Source organism: Phascolarctos cinereus, unplaced genomic scaffold (assembly GCF_003287225.1).
Source record: "Phascolarctos cinereus isolate Bilbo 61053 unplaced genomic scaffold, phaCin_HiC Scaffold_3;HRSCAF=262, whole genome shotgun sequence".
NCBI classification, from domain to species: domain Eukaryota; kingdom Metazoa; phylum Chordata; class Mammalia; order Diprotodontia; family Phascolarctidae; genus Phascolarctos; species Phascolarctos cinereus.
The window spans coordinates 225,316,047-225,336,719 of NW_027555736.1; the positions used below are offsets into that span (position 1 = coordinate 225,316,047).

At 40.7% G+C, this 20,673-nt stretch overlaps 1 protein-coding gene across 2 annotated transcripts in view; it reads right to left on the bottom strand.

Moving 5' to 3' along the window:
• Positions 1–284: 284 nt before the first annotated feature.
• ESRRB (estrogen related receptor beta) overlaps positions 285–20,673 on the bottom strand; it is a 238,126-nt gene continuing 217,737 nt past the window's right edge. For both annotated transcript variants that reach the window (XM_020986520.1, XM_078150641.1), the window contains 2 exons: positions 9,658–9,927; positions 285–685 (listed from right to left, as the gene is read on the bottom strand). In XM_020986520.1, coding sequence (XP_020842179.1) covers positions 441–685; positions 9,658–9,927 — 515 coding nt within the window. In that variant the 3' untranslated portion in view covers positions 285–440. The remainder of the gene's footprint in view (positions 686–9,657; positions 9,928–20,673) is intronic.

Sequence of the window (20,673 nt, forward strand, 5' to 3'; positions counted from 1 at the left end):
CAAGACGAGGAGGGTAGGAACTGGGCAGTGTACGTGCTGCCTTCTAATTGGAGGTGCTAGCTTCAATGCTTCCTCTAGGGATCTCCTATCTCCTCCCAGGAATTGGCCTTGACAGGGGCCTTCGGGCTGCCCACCAAGAAGTAAGAAGCACAACTAAAAAAAAAAAACCCAAAAACCAGATCACAAATGAACTGAACAGCCCCTCTTCCACCCCAGCCCGTCCCCCTCCCACCCCCCACATCCCCACTCCCCATTGTACATGTGATTCTGCATACAGACAGATGAACAGATGGTAAATGACTTCTTCCGGTTTTGTTCTTAGCCATAATAAATGATTGGAAGGTAAAAGCCAGTGGCCACGGGATTGATTTCTCCCTCCCTCCCCACGTCTGTCTGTGGGCTGGAGTCTGTGTGTTTGCTAGGAGTGGGCACCAGGGCCGTCAGACCTTTGCCTCCAGCATTTCTAGGAAGAGTTTGTGCATGGGCACCTTGCCCTGCAGTTTGATGCTGTAGAAGTGTTGGACGGCCTTGGCTGCCGTCTGCCGTAGCAGGGGCAAGGTCAGCAGCAACTTGCCCGCCCTTCGAGGCTCCTCATGGCGCTGGCTCAGCTCGTAGTCCTGAAGGGCCTCATGGAGCAGGTCTTGAAGCTTTTGCACGGCTTCCATGTCTTCTATGTGCATGGAATCTGTGAAGAAAAGAAAGGCCAGGAAGCAAGCTTGTGATGACTAGTGGAAGGGGGGAGAAAAAACTCCCCTGTAAATAAATATTAGAATCGTAGGATATTTGAACTGGAAGAGACCTTAGGGATGTAATAAGATATTTGAGTCTGAAGGAACCTGTTTGAGTAGGCTGTTTGAGGTGGAAGACACCTTTTTTAGACGTCACTTATTCCAAACTCTTCCTTTTACAGATGAGACAGCTGAGGCCTGGTAGAGAGAGGAAATTACTTGGCCAAGGTTATACAGCTAGTTTATGTTAAATCAGGCACCAGATTGCCTGATGCCTAATTCAATTATCTTCTTATTATACCACCCTACCTTTTTTATTAAAGTCCTACTATTCCCCTGAGCATAGAGCTATAAAATTCCCATAGCTACTCATATAGGTTTAGCTCCAATTAAAATTATCCCTCCCACATCACGACTTTCCCCATCGTGGTTTCAATATATCGTGGCATAAGAAATTAAATGGGAATTTGGGGGGAGTTTTGGAGAAGCTGCAGATGATGTGCAAAGGCCAGCACACAACACAGAAAAAGTTTAGAAACTCAGAAATGCATAAAATATATGTATACTATTGTATAACATCAACATATTTTATCTTTTAATACCAGAATAATTCAGAGTTCTCTGTACAAAAGGAGGACCAAAAATTTGCAGATTTTCCAGTTCGTGGGGGCGCCATGCCCTGCAATATGGAAGGGATAATTGTGCCTACATTCCCTTTGTCTTCCACCACCAAAGCCTTTCACTCAATTACTCATTAAGGCACAGGAAGAACTGACATTTGACACCTCTGTGTCCCCTCCACAGAACGTAGGCAAGCTCTCAGAATTTAGGAACTTTTAGAAGGTTTGTCTTCGTATCTCCAGTTCTTAGTAGAGTTCTCTGCATATAGTAAGAAATTAATAAATGCCTGTCCTGCTTTGTATATGCTTTATGACACTGACTTCGCTTCTCTTTACCTCTTACCACTGTATCTCATCCCTCTTGAGGCAGCTAGGTGGTGCAGTGGATAGAGCTCTGGACCTGGAGTCAGGAACATCGAAGATCAAATCCAGCCTCAGAAACTAGTTGTGTGAACCTGGGCAAGCCACTTAACCACTATCGGCCTCAGTTTCCCCATCTTTAAGATGGGGATAATAATAGCATCCATCTCCCAGAGTTGTTATGATAAAATGAGATATTTGTAAAGTGCTTTGCTAACCTTCAAGTACTATATAAATGTTAGCTATTATTATTATAACTGATTGAGGTGCTAATGAACTCCCGAGCATGTGTTCTATGTTATGTTATAATACATACACATTATAACTATATTATAATATATAATGAATTGTGTTATATATCATAAATATAAAATATATATTATAAACATATGCTGTATTATAATATATCACATATAATATATACATTATACTTTGCTACATGCTATTATAAATATCTCACATATATCATATATTATAATATGCAATAATATAATAATAATTATTATATTACATCAGAACACATGCTTGGGAGTTCATTAGCACTTCAATCAATCAGCAAACATTTAATAAGGCCTACTATGTCTAAAGCACAGTTCTAGAGTCTAGGAATATAAAGACAAAAATGAAATAATGAAATGTAAGCCTCCTCAAGATCCTTACATTCTATGAGAAGAAATAGCATGTGTGTGCATATATATATATATATATATATATATATATATACATATATATAAACATATATCGATATATGCAGATATGTTATATATATAGATAAATGTACACATGATGTGGGAGGCAAGAAGTTCACTGAAGGTGAAAGAAACTAGAATCAGACTGACTCTCTGTGATATCCCTCTGGTACTTCATAGGGAGCAGAATACCCTGGCAAGACGAAATGAGGCAGGCAAAGTCTATTGCCAAAACATTTCATGAAACACTGATCAAACCCAACTGTAGCTGGTATTGGAATTCTTGGGTGTTTTGAGTTACTTGGGCTTGTGGAAGGAAAGAAGGAAACGAATATTTGTTCAGCACCTCCTATGTCCCAGGCACTGAGCTAAGTGCTTTACAAATATTATTGTGGCAGAGAAACCTGTGGGTAGGGTGGTACTACCCGGACAGCCTGGCCCCTGGGCTGAGGTAAATCTTGGAGGAAGGAAACACTGATGGCCCAGTACTGATCAGCGTGTTGGTTCTCCTTCCTTGACCCTATAAAGTCTTCATTTTGCCTATTTCATGCCTGTACTAGTGTCCCCCAGAGTGTGAGAGAGACTTGGGCCTAGGCTTAGGCCTGGAGAGGTCCCAGAGTTAGAGAAGGGAAAACATTTTTACTTAAAAGGGTAGAAAGAGACAGGCAGGAATATTCGAGCTTTTCTTTTTGAAATATAGAAATTTCCATTTTTAAAATCCATAACTGGTCAGATCTCATGCTGTGATATGGAGAATTGTGCGGTAAACATGTAGATTTTCAAAACATATGCTTCAGTTTCCGAGGAAATGAAATAATATTATGAAACTAACATCCTAGGCTTCTGCCCTTCAAAAATCCACTAGATGGTAAGTTTCTTAGGAGGGAAACTGTATCTTGTTCATCTCTGTATTCTCCACAGCACTGAATATAGCGCCTTCCATGTAGTGGGCACCTAATAATATATATTGAATGAACGAATGGATACCCCAATATCTCTATCTTCTCACCTTCACCCAGGGGCACAGATGTACTGAAGGGCTTCTTAAACTTTTTCCACTTGTGGCCCCTTCAGCACTTCTTAAACTGTGGGTCCCAAAGAAGGTGTCATTGGAACTTCCTGAAGTTGAATTATTGGAATAAGGGAAGGGAAAGGAAAGCCAGAAGAACCCCTCCCCCCCTCCTTTTGAGGTTTTTAAAAAAGAAAAAAATAAGGAACAATTTCTGGGTAGATTCAAACTCAAATATGGCCAAAGATCTGATGAACTTAGACCATGTTCACAGAAGGGCAGATAAAGGGTAAAGTGCCTTGAGTTCATGATACAGGAAAATCAGTTGAAAGAACTGGAAATATTTAGCCCAGAGAAGAAAAGATTGAAGTGGGAATGATCTCTGTCTTCAACTCTTTGAAGGGCTGTTGTGGGGAAGAGGGATTCGATATGACCTTTTGGGTTACATAAGGAGGAAGTAGGAACTAGGTCACAGCTGCAGGGAGGAAGATTTAGATTTGGTGGAAGGAGAGACCTTCTGGGAATTAGAGGTACCCCAAAGTGGAATAAGCTGCCTCAGGAAGGAGTGGGTCTCCCCCCCGCCCCCGCCACCCCCACCATTTGAAACTTTTCAGCAAAGGCTGGATGACTATTGGTCAGGTATGTTGTAGAGAAAAACAGAATCAAGGTTTTTTTTTTCAGGTATGAGTTAAACTAGATGACCTCTATGAGTCCCTTCCTACTCTGAGGTTCGGTGTGATTCTGTATGACTTACCAAGATTCCTCTCTGTCCCAGAAGTCTCTTATTAGCCTAAACTTCTGCCTCTGACTTTGGGGAGGGGGTTAGTTAGGAGAATCACATGATATATATCCTTAGATTCTTATCCTTATCCTTGTATCCTTAGATTCTTGTCTTGTTTTCTGAGGGGTGGCAGAATCTGATTTACCTGGCATGGTAATGGTGCTATTTTCTAGGTTGAGTGTAACTGGCCCCATCGTCCTTGCTAGAAAAGTGTAGGTCAGGGGAAATGTTGTTCAGCAACCAGCGAGGGGCCAGCCTTTGTCATATGTTAGATCAAGTACATCCTTCCATTCTTGCTCTCTTGGCAGGTTATAAAGAGATCTCCATTGCACCTGACCAGAGGCTATTTGGAACAGTGCCAGCAAGTGGCCGTACAGAACCACTGTCTTATCCCCTGGATTCCCAACTGCTATCTACCTTTCTTTTTCCCATCCTCACTCCCCCACCCTGCCCCCATAAAGGAGAATGAAATTGGCAGCTGTCTTAAAAAAAAAAAACTTTGCAGGATTAATTTCTTTGCAATCCATCAGCAAGTCTGTATTGATGGCATTGATAAACTGTTAATTACAAAATCAATGACTATGAATTTTTACTGCTGTCAGGGAACTTTGGGACTGCAGTAGCGCAGGGCGAACAGAGGCCAGCAGAGTTCCCAGGGGATCCTTGGCCACAATAGCCATCATGGAACCCAGCACTCTCCTCTACCTGCATCTCGGCTCCTAAAGAAACAAGCCCCAAATACCTCATGAACCAAGCAAAATGAAGAGGGCATTGATAGCCTGTACTGCCCTACTACTTCTAACTCCACAATATTTCCCTCATTCTTTTCTACTGCTACTACCCCTAGCAGGGCAGGCCCTCCATACCTGTTCAATAGCTTGTCCTGATTTGTCATTCTGCCTCTACTCCCTTTGTGCCCCGAACACACTGTGGTGAGATTAATCTTCCTGAAGCAGAGTTCTAACCACATCATTCCCTTTCTGAAGTCTTTAGTGACTCCCATTGCAAAATTCAAACTTAAGACCTTTTATAATTTAGTACTAATCTGCTTTTCCAACTCTATTTCTCACTCCCCTCTACGTATACCCTAAGTTCCATCCAAACTGATTACTCACCATTTTTATTCTTTTTTCTTTTATTTTTAATGTTTTTATCTCAAACTAAGCAAATTCCAAATAAAATATGCATTTTTATATACACAGTAGAACACAAAAAGAGGATTGCACACCTGAGTACTCATCATCCCTTGAACATCCCTATTCTCTATACCTGTATGCCTTTGCTAATTCTAATTTTCCATCTGAAATGCTCTCCCAACCCATCAATACATATTGAAATCCTACCAACCTTTTAAGACCCAGTCTAGCTCTAACATCACTGCAGCTATGAAGCCTTCTCTAGTTTCCCTTCCTACCCCCATCCACCCTAAGCAAGAAATTATGGCTCCTTTCTCCCATCTCTCATCAGCACTTTCAATTCAACCAAATATTTATTAAGAACTGACTGTGATCAAAATGCTATGTTAGGTGCCAGAGATACAAAGATAAAATTATGTAGGAAGCTACACTCAAGGAGATTACACTCTGTTGAGAAGGAGTAGAACACTGTGTGTGTGTGTGTGTGTGTGTGTGTGTGTGTGTGTGTGTGTGTGTGTGTAGAGAAAGAGAGAGGGAGAGAGAAAGAGAAGGGAGAAGGAGGGAGGGAGAGAGAGAGAAAGAGAGAGACTGACAGAGAGAGAGAAATCTATGAAAATATAAGGTAATTTGAGGAGGAAAAGAGAAGTAATGAGACAGAGAGAGAACGAGAGAAAGAGAGAGAGTGAGAACAAGAGAAAGAGACAGAGAGCTCTGTGGAAATATAGAGTAATTTGAGAAGGAAAAGAGAAGTAACAACTGGGGAGGTGCAACATATCTATAGATAAGGGTATATAAGGTAATTTGAGAGGAAAATAGAAGTAACAACTGGGGAGGAAGAAGGTTTCATAAGGAGGAGACACCTGAGATGATTCTTGAAGGAAGATAAGGTCTTCTAGTGGCTGAGATAGGAAGGGAGTGCATGGGGGACAGCTTTCATAACTGCACAGAGTCAGAGATGGAATGACACATTCAGAGAACAGCTAATTGTCCAGTTTGACTGATAAGTAGAGTTCACGCAGAAGAGTATTTGTGAGATGAAGCTGGAATATTAAGTTAGAGCCATACCACAGAGAGCCTTAAATATCACGCACAGTGTCTAGAGCTTAGCACTTTGCCTGGCACATCAGGCAATTAATAAATGCTTGTTGACTGACTGTTCTATCCTAAAGGCAGTAGAGAATCACTGAAGGATTTTAAGCAAGGGGTGATAGACCTGTGTGTTATGAAGGTTACTTTGGAAGTGGCCAATATAAAAGATGCATTGTAGCGAGGAGAGATTGGAGGCAGGTAGACTACTTAGAAAGCTATTAAAATAGTCTAATCAAGATATGATGAGGGCTGAACTAGGGAAAGGACCATGGGAGAGAAGAAAGGGGTGTAGATGTTAAGAATGTTGAGGAAATAAAGTTAACAGAACTTGGCCACTGTTTGGCTGAGGCAGTGAGGGAAAATAAAGACTAGAAGATGACTCCAAGGGAAAGGGGGACAGGAGGGGAGTGGAGAAAAAGGGAGGGAAGGGAAGGAAACAAACATTTATTAAGCACCCAAGCACTGTGCTGAGCATTTCACAAATATTACTTTATTTGATCCTGGGTGACTGTGAGGGTGGTTGTACCATCAACAGAAATTTAGGGGTAGATTTAAGAAGGAAGTTGACAAATTATTTGAGGGCATGTTTGAAATGCTGTTGGAGTATTCAAATGGATATATCCAGCAGGGCAGTTGATAATACTGGGCTTGAAGACAAAAGAAAAAAAATAGGGCTATATTTATAAATTCAAAAGCCATTTGTGTAGTGATTATAACCGAACTCATTAAATCTGATGTAATCGCTAAGGGAAAGAAGATAGAGTGAGAAAAGGGTCCCTGAAAGAAACTTAAAGCCAGCCAGACTAAGGGAAGAAGAAATTGATAATAAGTCAGAATACTGAAAAAGAGTGGTTAGATAGGTAAGTGAAGCAGAAGGGGGCAGTATCACTGACATCAATAGGATAGAGTTGATCAAGGAGTAGAGTTTGGTCAGTAGTATCAAAAGTTTCAGAGGTCAGGAATGATATGTGCTGAGAACAGGGGTTTTGGCCCTGGCAATTAAAAGATCATTGGTGACCTTGGAGAGAGCAGTTTCAGAACAGAACCCTAATAAGGAGTGAAAATGAATAGTGAAGAATCAGAGTTGGTAAAAGTGGACAGCTTTTCTAGGAATGTGGCTGTGAAAGGGACGGCAAGGTTGAGTGAAGATGGGAAAAGAGCTGATGCAAGGATGGCAAACACGGGAGAAGAGCTGAAGATACTTGTGGGGAGTAAGGAAAGAACAGAAAGAGAAATGCAGAAGATGATACAGTATGGGATGGGATGATTGCTGAGAAAGGTTCCAGAAAAGAGAGAGAGGGTAGGATCAAAGTAGCAATAGCTGACAAGAAGGGCCACCTCTTCCTCAGAGAAGGAAACGGGGTTGGGAAAGGGAAGGGAACGAGCATTTATTAAGTGCCTACTATATATTTGGCACTATGCTATGAATATTATCTCATCCGAGCCTCACAAAAACTCTAGGAGGTAAGGGCTATTATTATCCCCATTTTTACAGTAGAGGAAACAGAGGCAGACAAAAATTAAGTGCCCAGGATCACACAGCTATTAGTGTCTACAGCCAGATTTGAACTCAGTTCTTTCTGACTCCAGACCCATCACTTTATCCACTGAGGTATGGATTAGAGGAGACAAAGGAATCCAAGATAGATGGCCTCGATTTTCTCAGTAAAATGGTTGATAAAAAACATTTGATAAAAGAGAGGGGACTGTGGAAGATGCAGGGAGCTTTAAGAAAGAAGTTTGTAAAAGCTGCTTTAGGGATTGTAATGGAACAACAAAACAATTGCCATGTAACAGTGAGGGCCCATTAAGATTACATAACATCCATTGCACTTTCATTTCTTTATTCATTCATCAAATATTATTAAATGTGTAACTATGTACAGAGCTTAGGGGAGATACAAAGTTTAAAGCAGACATGCTCTCTGCTCTCATGGAAATTAATCTAGTAGTCTCACATTCTACCTCACATCATAGCTATTGAGGGGGTAGAATAAACACATATAACTCCAATATTGAGTTAGGGTACAATCTGAAGGCTATTTCTGTTAGAAGGTGGCTTTTTCCACCTGATTTGTTTCTTCCCACTAAAGTCAGACTCCTAACGTCTCTATGTTTGCACCAGATATTTGTGAAATAGAAGCTAAGAATGACAACTGTCCAAAACCAGATTGGGTGATCTCTGGGGGTAGAGTCCTTTGTTAATTCAGGGCCCTCAAGGAAAGGCATGGAACTGAATGATGGAATAGAACCTCTTGTTGAAAATTTAAAAAAAAAACACTAGGAGATGAAAATAGAACAAAAAGAGTATTTAGATACGTAAGCCAAGCTGAAAGACGCAGTATCACAGAAGTCAGGAGGATAGAGTTGATCAAGGAGTAAAGTTTAGCCAATGGTATTAAAAGTTTTAGAGAGGTCAGGGAGGATATTGTAGAAACGCTCCCTGCCCAGGTATGAGTTAGAGGAGATGTGCTCTGAGACCTCCTTTCAACTCAGATGATGTGATCTGTATCTTTTTAATTGCAAGTTGATTTGCCCACACTGCCCAGTACCCTCCTGGAGGCTACATCATTCCTCTTCCCACTCTCCATTGTCTAGCTTTCTGCTTAAGTACTCTCAGGAAATGAAATGTAAAGTTGTTTTAATGCTACACTAAGTGAAATAATTAGGACGGTAAATCTACCACCTATCAAAAAGTCATCATGTATTCTGATACATAGTGTAATACGGATAGCATTTTCTAAACTAGGTGCCAGAAGGTCTGGGTTCTAGTCTGGGTCTGCCTCTTACTATAGCTATGTGACCATAAGAAAAATCAGTCCATCTTCCCAAGCCTCATTTCCCTCATATGTAAAATGAAGACAATAATAATAATGTTCATTATATTTACCTCACAGGGTTGTTGGGAGAAAGGTACTTTGTAAATTGTCAAATACTAGAAAAAGAAGCTATGATAATTATTATTTTAATCCCTTTACCTTAGTTGAAATCATAGAAAGGTGACTGCATCCTACCCTTATGTCTCCACAGCCCTCGCTAGTTAATTTCACTCCTCCTCTGAGAAGGAGGAGACTTGACTTCAGGCATTGTTGATAGCCTAGACTGTCTAGTTCACTCAAGGACTCAAGATTCCAGGACCCAAGAGCTGTGTTCTAGAATCTAAGCTGATGCTGTTGTCCATCTCCTCCAGTTTCCCCTGCCCCAAGGGTCTCCCTGGCTGGTGCAAACGTAGCATGGACCATTACCTGAGTTGGCGAGGGCGAGGGCCTTGAGGGTCACAAACTCTTCTTTCTCTACCTTGAGCTTCTTGTACCTGCGCACCAACTGCAGGATGGCCAAGTAGAGCTCGAGCAGTCCCGTGAGGCGGGAGTGCTCCTCATCCATGATGTAGTCCTCGGCGTACACCAATTTGTCATCATAAGGTAAGGAGCGGTACACAATGCCCAGGATGAGGATCTCCATCCAGGCACTCTGCAGCAGGCTCATCTGGTCTCCCAGGGAGAGGTTTGAGAACCCTGGTTTAGAAGAGCAAGAAAGCCAAAACACAAGATCCTGGTCAAACTAAGGTAAGGGAGAGAAGCATTTGCCCAGTGGTCTCTAATGTAGCCAATGCTTTTCTAGGAAGGTAAAGGGGAGGATGGTGCCAGCCAGCTACCAAACAGCCTACCATGGTGTGAAAAGCAATAGTATTGGATATAGGGCAAAATCAGGAGTAATGAATGGGCAGAAATTGCAAAGAGGCAAATTAGACTTGATTCAAGGAAAAAGTGTTCAAACAATTAGAGCTATCCAAAAATGGAATGGGCTGATTTGGGAGGAAGCTCCTTCCTCATTGGTTATTTGTAGAAGAGATTCTTGTTTAGGTACAGAAGTGGCTACAGGGTCACTGTGGCCCCTTCTACCTCCAAGATTTTGTATGAATCTGTATGATTAAGGAGACCTGAGTTTAAATGTCAACTCTGCCACTTTGTGGCTGTTGGTCACAGCCTCTTCAGTTTCCCCATCTGCAAAATGGGAATGATAAGTATTAAGAGGCAGCATGATACAGTAGCGAATACACTAGATTTGCAGTCAAAGAGTCTCAGGGTTCAAATCCAATTTTTGCACTTATTAACCTTGGGCAAGCCATAATGTTGTTGGGCCTCCATTTCTTTATACTATAAAACAAAGAGGGTGAACTAAGTGATTTTTAAGGGTCTCTTCCAGCTCAAAATCCTTTGGTCTAAGACCCATCTCTACCCTGTTCCTAATCTCAGCTCCTACTGATGATGTTACATCACTACTGAAAGACCATTTCTAAGTGGCATATGATTGTCTAGCATCATGGGAATATGTTGGGTAGAGGACAATCAAAAGTAAACTGACAGTTGGAGATTTTAAATGACTGCATTGCTCCTTCCTGCTACTTGCTCCTTCATTTCTGGACTTGTCTGACGGTACTGAAGCAGTGCTTAGATCTTTTGTTCTTACTCAGTTCTTAGGCTTCTCCGTGGAATTTCATTTGTGTTGAATGAATAGCACGATGCAAGAGGAAAAGTACTGAACTTTCAACCATGGGACCTGAGTTCAAATATTCTCTGTCACTTAGTACCTGTGTGACTGTGGGCAAGTTACTTAACCTCCCCAGACCTGAGTTTCCCTTCTCTGCAAAATGAGAGTTTGGATAAGATGACCTCTAAGGTCCCTTCCTTCCACTCTATATCTATGATCTAGATCTGGCTTTATGAAGAACTTGTACATCTGTTTGTTTTTTGGTTTCTTTCAATCCGTTCCTATAATACTGAGGGGGTGAAGATTATTTTAGATTTGCAGCTGAAAATTCCCTTAAAGCTAAACTTGGCTGGTCTAAAACAAAACACATCCCCTCCTTTCTTCAATAAAAACACTTACCTTCTTCCTAGATTTCTGTTAATGGTGCCACCATTCTTCCAGTCACTCAGGCTTGGAACTTTGGTGCCATCATCCTCCATTCTTCCCTTTCCTTCACCCCTCCCACAATATCCCATCAGCTGTCAAGTCTCATCAATTCTACCCTCATAACATCTCTCCCATCCATCCTCTTCTCTCCACTCCCATATGCTATCCTAGGCCAGAGTCCCATCCCCTTTCTTCTGGTTCACTGCAATAGCTTCCTAATTTGTCTTCCTACCTCAAGCCTCTCCTCTCTCTAATCCATCCTCAATAAGATTTCTTTCCAGACTATCTTGTATTTATTTTGTATTTATTTCATACATACTTAAATAATGATAATAATAATAATAGCATGTATATATACCACTTTACAATTTATAAAGCACTTCACAAATATCATGTCAGTTTCTCTTCACAGCAACCCTATGAGGTAGGTTCTATTATTATTCTCATTTTACAGATGAGGAAACTGAGGCAGAGAGAGGTTTACATATGTGTTGTCTCTATCAATAGGATGCAAGGTCCTTGAGGGAGGGTCCTTTTCCATTTTTGTCTTTGTATTCCCATCACCTAGCACAGTATATGGTATATGGCTAATCGATGGGTTGATTGATTTTTGAAGTTGAGGCTATGGGTTCTGTGGCCAAAGGAAGAGTGACAAAAAAGGAGAAAGTTTTTGAGGTAGTTAAGGAATGGCAAAGTGATTAAGTCTTACACTTTGGGAAGAAAAGGCAGAATTCTCCTGAATATAAATGCTGGTGCTACGGTCTCTTTCAATCGTTTTTCTTTGTTTCTGACTCTTCATGACCCCATTTGGGGTTTCCTGGCAAAGATACTGGAATTGTTTGCCATTTCCTTCTCTAGCTCATTTTACAGATGAGGAAACTGAGGCCAACAGAGCTCAGTGACTTGCCCAGGGTCACATAGCTAGTAAGTGTCTGAGGCTGAATTTGAACTCTTTAAGATGAATTTTCCTGACTCCAGGCCCAGTGCTCTAACCACTGCACCACCTATCTATGTGGTGCTACTCTAAACTAGGAGTAAAGGAGAACTGGGTTTTGGTCTAGTTTGGGAGAGGTGTTCTTTCTGCACATGGATGATGCTGGAGAACTGTTTGTTGAATTGAATAGAATTGTCCTGACTTTGCCACACCCTTGTTATATGATCTCGGTGAGTCACTTCTTTTCTCAGGTTTTCAGTTTCTTATCTAGAACATGACCAGGTGGGAGCAGATTACCACCAAGTCCCTTTCAGCATTTGACAGTCTTCTGCTTCTATGTCTGAGTGTGTACAATGAATATAATATTTTCAATTTGACCTGAATATGCATCTCATGTTATACTTCTATGATTCCATGCATCATTCCATCATCAGTCTACTAGCCAGGCTCAATCTCAGGCTAGTTTCTCCCATGACCCACAGACTTTTAGATTGCTGCCCTCAGACCCTCATCCCCATGCTTTGAGTTTTCTTCCAGTCACTGTGTACTCAGAGGACACAGACTCCTTTGAATATTAACCTTGACAAGATAAAATTAGGAAGAGAAAGTCTAGGGCCAAAAGATTTCATAAAACATTGGCCAAAACCAAATATAGCTGATGTTGGTATTCTTTGATGATCCATGGATTGTCTTAGATAATCCACACTATTTCTTTCTCTTGCCAACTCCTACCTCTCCACTGCCCCAACAATAATAATAGTCAGCATTTCTACAGTGTTTTACAAATATTTGAAATCATTTTGCAAATTCTTTTTTTGATACTCACAAAAACCCTGAGAGGTAGGTGCTATTAGGATCTCCGTTTTACAGATAAGAAAACTAAGCAGATCGAGGTTAAACAGCTTGCCCAGAGTCATACATTTAATAAGTGTCTCAAGTCTTCCCCACTCCAGAGTCAGTAGTCTATCCACTGTACCGGCCAGTACTTTAGGGCTCTGATCACAGCAAATGCTGATTAGATAAAACAGACCTTGTGTGTGCTTTAGTTGCTTCTAGGGAAGTTAAATTATGGACTTCACAGGGGTATTTGCAGACTTTTTCTTTCAAATGTCTTTGGCTCTTACCCTCATCTATTTTTTTCCTGTACCTCCCATGCCCTGTACCCTGGCCTGTCACTAGCCCTTCTCTAAATGGATCTTTTCTATAAATGGACTTTTCCTGTTCCCCAAAAGGGAATCACAGAATGTTAGAGCTAGAAAGGATCTTAGAGGCCATTTAGTCCAATCACCTTCACTTGACAGAAGAGGAAACTGAGGCCCTTATAAGTTAACTGACTTGATAGATGGATTACTTTGGGTCACATAGGAGTCAATCCTTCAATGCTCTTTCCACCATACCACATTGCTTCCTAGCATTCCTTTGCTCAAATTTCTTCAGGGCGCCTTGTAGCAGAGACTCATACTCAAGGAATGAATTATACAGACTTCCCAGCATCCTCCTTGTCTGAGCACCCTTATGCCGGCAAGCTGGGTCTGCGGAGCCCAGGCCTTCAATGATCATTTGATGTTCCTTGTTATCAAGTCAGCAATTAACAAAAGAGCTGATGATTGCTATATTGACTGGCCATGCTTTGGGTTTTGATATATGTGTTATCTCAGCCAAAGATGCAGTAGCAAGGAGAGGGGCAGGTGATTATGTATTTATCACAATGCTGTTAGTGTGAGAGGATGTATGCATGCCTATAGTTGCCAGGGGAGGTGGGAAGCGATAATGGAGAATCTAGGGATGGACATCCAATTTTCCTTATCAGGCCACTGAAGAGGAGAAAGGCCTCAGGCTACATTAATTAACAGATACCAATCAGCAGGTATTGGAATATGTTGGATTGGGGATAGGGGTTGGGGGGGAGTAGAAGGCAGACAGGCGGAAGGAAGAGAAAGAGGAGTAGGGGGCAGAAGGGAAAGGAATCGATAGACCATTGAGTTGAGGAGGTGGCAGAAGAGGAGGGAGAAGGATACAGACAGAGTAAAATAGGGGGCAAGGCCTTTGGAAATGGAGGAAAATGCCAAGCAAAGTCCTGTTGGTGTAATCAGGAAAGTAAACTAGAAAGATTTTTAGATAGCATGAATTCTTTCTAATGGCCATTGGCTCCCTCGTTGTTGAGAGGGCATTCCTATAGAGACTCTACCTTGTACTAAGGACCACAGAATTTCAGAATTGGATGGGACCCTGGAAATCATCCAGTTCAAAGTAAACCTCAACAAGTATTTCTTCTACTTTTAGACTAAATTTTAAGGTCAGTGGCCTCCATCTACTGTGTACTCTGTGTGTGTGTGTGTGTGTGTGTGTGTGCGTGCACACACGTGTGTGCATGTCTGTGTGCATGTGTACATGTGTATATGTAGTGGGAGGTAGTCCTGCTTTTAGGGAAAAAGGTGATCCCACAGAAGTTTGTACTGTATTGAGATTGTGTGCCTACCATGAGTAGCAAAAGGTGTGAAGAGAACCATCTGAGATTAAGCATTACTAGTACGAGCAGATGGACCAGGCTTCTGATCTCTCTCCTTGATTGTCTTTGAAAGGGGTCAACCTCTTTCCGAATCCTTCTAACCCAAACCCCATTCCAAAATATTTCCATATGCACATTCAAGTGCCTTTTGGATGCCATTCTAGTATAGCAGTGGTGACCTCCTCTTTCCTCTCTGTGCCACTTGAAAGAAATGATCCAAGCAAGAAGTGAGAGCCAATGGAAAAGAATAATCTGAGGTGGAAGAGAGAAACCTTCACCAATGTCAAGAGAGTGCGAACAGGACACAGTAAGGCAAGAGAAAAAGAAGAAATTATCTGAATCATTGGAATGATTGATAAGATCCTTAAGTGGTGTGGGGCTCTTGACATTAAAAAGTAGATTTGTATCTTTTGAATTAAAAAAAGGCATTTTATGCACCACAGAATTATAACAAGAAAATCATTTATTGGACACAGGAATAAAAGATGTGCCATGTTGGCATGTCAATTAGAAGAGACCTCAGAGACTTCTCATGTAACCCCTACTAGATCTGGAATCCCATCTACAACATCTCAAAAAGAAAATGGCTATCTAGTCTCCTTTAATGCAACTAGGTGGAGCTGTGGATAGAGTGCTGAGTCAGGAAGACTCCTCTTCCTGAGTTCAAATCTGGCCTCAGACACTTACTAGCTGAGTGACTCTGGGCAAGTCACTTAACCCTGTTTGCCTCAGTTTCCTCATCTCTAAAAAGAGCTAAAAAAAAAAAAAGAAATGATAAGCCACTACAGTAACTTTGCCAAGAAAACCTCAAATGGTGTCACAAAGAGTTGGACATAACTGAAAAATGGCTGAACAAGTCTCCTCTTGAAGCTCTCCAGTGAACGGAATCTCACTAACTCCCAAGATACTTTTGGATAACTTAAATCATTAGCAGTTTTTTCCTTACATCAGTCTCAATGTGTCTCAATATAATTTCCACCCATTGTTCCTACTTTTTTTTGTTTTGCTTGAATACGCATATCTGTTACAAGAAATGTTTTCCTTTCCTTTTTCCAATGGGGTAGAAAGTGGGAAGGAAAGAAAATAGATTTCTGTAAATTTTTTAAAATAGAGAAGGGGGCTACTATAGTAATATAGTATAGTAATACTATGTAAAACGTGCATACACTTTCAGGTGGGATCAAAGTAATATCAATTTAACTTAACTGCTTTATTTTGTTGAGACCTCTCAAAAAGTGGGAGTAATCTGTAAATGTTTACAACATTCTCTTTCTGAATTTAATTGTCCTCACCTATAGGACTAAGTATAATGTGTCTCAGGGGAAGATGCAGCCCTTCTCCTTGCTAATTCTAATTCCATCACTTGTGCCCTTGATCCCATCCACTCCTGTCATCTCTGGGAGCTTGACCCTTCAAATGGGGGGTCAAAGAGAGGGTTCCCCTCTCTTCACTACTTTAAACTGACAGTGAAGATTTTAGAATAGAAAAGAGGATTTGAGGACATACTATTAGAGAGTAGTATTTGACTCTGAAGATCAGACTTTGTAGGTCAATATCAGGTTCTGCTGATCTCTTGGCCATCTATTGAGAACTAGGAAGAATACTTTTGAATGGAGATTTGCTAAAATGATCAAAATCATCAAATGAGTGATGGAGAAAAGTACCCAGATATAACTGCCAACTTAGTTACTATCGACAATAACTGGAATGGCGTGTACAACAGTGGAATTGACCATCAAAGGAGAAAATAAGTGGGAAGACAGGCAAAGATACTCTAATGCTGAGAGCTTGGAGAAAACTGTAAAAACAAACAACTTTGAAAGCTGTTAGAACTAAGATCAAGGCAACGACCATTCACGATTCTAAATAATCCATGACGAATCTATCAATAGCAGAGAAGCAATGGATTTTGAGTGTAGAATGAGGCATGTGTGTATACGTATATATTTAAAAATGCACACACACACACACACACACACACACACACACACATATATTTCTACATAGATGCTATTAATGCTGTTCAGTCATGTCAGACTCTTTGTGACCCCACGGACTACAGCACGCCAATGCACTTCACGTGGTTTCCTTGGCAAATGATATCGGAGTGGTTTGCCATTTCATTCTCCAGTGGATTAAGGCAAATAGAGGTTGAGTGTCTTGCCCAGAGTCATATAGCTAGCAAGTGTCTGAAGCCAGATTTCAACTCAAGTCTTCCTGACTCCAGGCCTAGTGCTCTATCCACTGGGCCACCCAGATGCCTCAAATACAAATATATGTATGCAGCAATTAAGGAAATTTGTTTTGCTTGAATACACATATCTGTTACAAGAAATGTTTTCCTTTCCTTTTTCCAATGGGGTAGAAAGTGGGAAGGAAAGAAAATAGATTTCTGTAAATTTTTTAAAATAGAGAAGGGGGCTACTATAGTAATATAGTATAGTAATACTATGTAAAACGTGCATACACTTTCAGGTGGGATCAAAGTAATATCAATTTAACTTAACTGCTTTATTTTGTTGAGACCTCTCAAAAAGTGGGAGTAATCTGTAAATGTTTACAACATCAAGACAAAAGATCAATAATTTTTTTAAAAACTCTAATAGTTGTAATTTCTGAACCACTGTTGTTGATCTTTAAGGAATCATAGCCAACAAGGTGCCACTGAGATGGATATGGGGAAATGGGACCTTTACTTTTGAAGGTAGGGAAAAGGCAGAATCCACAAATTATAGACCAGAGACATGGATCCCCAGCAAAATTCTCAGAAAGATGAACAAAGGCAATGTTTGTGAGAACTTAGAAAGGGAAGCAAGGGTCACCATGAGCCAGGAGCAGTTCGCTAGGAACAAGTCAAGTCATGCTAACCTCATTTCCTCTTTTGACACGTTTGCCAGATCCAGGAAATGTTCATCCTTCCTCCTTGAAAAGGACCAATCACATCACAAGGGTGATGTCTTGACTCGTGCATGAATTGGATTTAAGCGAGGCAGAGCCACACAAAGTCATCAGCCTCACTGTCAACTCCAGAGTCATTGGAGTACAAGCGGCAAGATGAAAGTCAAGACCAGATCAGGGAAATACCATAGACTTAGTGTGTCTGGACTTGAGCAACACATTTGGCAGTCTCTCATTAAATCCTGGTAAACTTGGGTGGTTTTAGAGCTGGTTGAGTCAAAAGAGTACTGATTTCCAGCCAGGAGGGAGCTCTCCAGTTCAGTAATACGGGATTCTGCCACTGGCCATGTTCTGTCAAACATTTTATCAATGACTTAGACAAAGCCAAGGATGCTTATTAAACACCTGGCTGGGAGGGCCAGCCTACATCTTGGATGACACAATCAGAATTCAGAAAAGATCATGACTGGCTAGAATCATGGCTATAGCTAATAAAGTGAAATTTAATAGGGAAAAATGTAAAGTTATGCACTTGGCTTTTTTAAAAAAAATCAACACTTGCAAGATGAGAGAGACAATAAACTCAAAGCCTTCACATAGGCTGCTTGGAATAAAGAATCATGTCAGAAAGAAAGGGGGCAGTTCTCCTTGATTATATTCATTTCTGGGTGTCACATTTTAAGAGGGATACTGAGAAGTGCCTGAAGGACTCATCAGCCCTTCAACCTCAACAAGCTGGGCTTCAGCTTTTTCCCTTTCCCTCTAAACCTATTCCACTTGTTGGTGTAGTGAATAGAGTGATGGACCTGACTTCAGGAAGATCTGGGGTTGAATCCTGCCTTAGATACTTTACTGGCCAGGTGACCCTAGGTAAGTCACTTACCTCTTAAGTTAGCTTCTTCCTATTCATAGGGTTGTTGTAAGCTAATATACAGATATAAAGTGCTTTGTGAACTTCAAAGCATTATATAAATGCTAGTTATGATTATTTCATTATTCCTGCTGGTAGCACTGCTACTAACCAAGGCAACCACATTCAAGATCTTGTTTATCTTTGGCTCTTCTCTTTCCTCACTTGTATCTAATTTTAACACGTGTAGTCAATTCTAAGGCAACTAGGGTGGCACAATGGATAGACTGCCAGGCCTGGAGTCAGGAAGACTCATCTTCATGAGTTCAAAACCAGACTCAGACACTTCCTAGCTGTGTGACCCTGGGCAAGTCACTTAACCCTATTTGCCTCAATTTCTTCAAGTTTGAGCTGGAGAAGAAAATGGCAAACCATTCCAGTATCTTTGCCAAGAAAACCCCAAATGGGGTCACAAAGAGTTGGACATGACTGAAACAATTGAACAACAAATCAATTCTACTTCCCCAATACCCACATCATTGTCCTTCACTCCACTGCCACTTACAGGCCCTCATTGCCACCCACCTGGGCTTTTGTAATAGCTATATAACAAGTCTCTGGCCATTGCCAGTCGTCCTGACCTATGTCTTGCCACTGGACTCCAGTGACTCTGGAGGAGAGAGTGAGACTGATGACTTTGCATGAGCTCTGGCTCACTTAAATCAATTCACTTGCATAATCCTCCTGATGTCAATGGTTCACTTTGAGAATGAAGGATGAACAACAATAACAAGTTTCACTGCTTCTTAGCTCTTTCCCATCTAACTTATCCATCATACCATTGCCAGAGCAATCTTTTTAAACACAGATCTAGTCACATCACTCCTTTGCTCAAAACCCTTCAGTTTTTTATTGCTTATTGAGTAATACTCAGACTCGTTTGCCTGGCAGTCAGTTCCACAAAGCGTCATAGTTTTGCCTTTCTAGCTTGCTTCTCTTCACATACCCCATGTTCCAGTTAAACTGGATGGCATACTGTTCACCATATGCAACTAGCACTTTCCTTCTTACATGCCTTTATGCATGCTATTTTTTATATCAAGAATGCCCTTCCACGTCTTCTAGATATTAAATCCATCCTTTAGGGTCAAATTCAAATGCCACCTCTTCTAGGAAACCTTCAGTTAGTAACGCCCTTTTTCTCTTGATACTTAAAATAATACTTTGTATGCAGCTCTTTAGTACTCAACATATAATTTCACATTATCATTATTTGTATATTATATACCATGAGAGCAGGATAGGAACATGACTTATCCAGGGCTGGTATCTCATCCAGTGCTTAGCTCAGTGTTTCCTATACACATAGTAGGCACTCCATGTTTACTGAATTGAAGTCATTAGCTGGAGTGTATCCAAAGAAGGATGACCAAGATGGTGAGGTTATTCAGAATCACATTCTGTGAGCAAGATGAGCTGAAGGAATTGGAGCCATGTTAGAGGTAAGAAAACTTTGGGGAGGAAACATGGTTGTTGTTTTCAAATTTTTGAAAGGCTGGCATGGTAGTTATGAAGATATAATGAGATATTATTTGTGATATTGAATAGAAATTAGATATTTGTGATATCTATCAGAAATTAAATATTTATGATATCTTTTAGAAATTAGATGTTTGTGATGTCTATCAGAAATTAAATATTTATGATATCTATTTGTGATATCTAATTACTTTGCAAACCTTAAAGTGCTACATATAAGATATTACTGTTATTATTATCCTCTGGAGGTAGGTAGTGAGCTCACCCATTACCAGAGGTATTCAGAGGCTAGATGACTTGGGTTTAGAGATTCTATTTAATGGATTCATGCTTCAGGTAGGAGTTCAACAAGTGATTTGAAGGTCCTTCTAGCTCTAAGATTGAACAAGTCTACCAAGTTCTTAATAATAATAACAATAATTATTCCTTAATAATGAAAATAGTAAGGTAGCTTTTATTTGATTATTGTTTTGTGGGATAATAATAATAGTGGACATTAACAAAGCAGTCAGTCAATAAGCATTTATTAAGCACCTACTATTTATAATTAAGTGCCAGGCAATCAACAGGTTTTTGTTAAGGACCTACAATATGCCAGGCAGCATGCCAAGCAC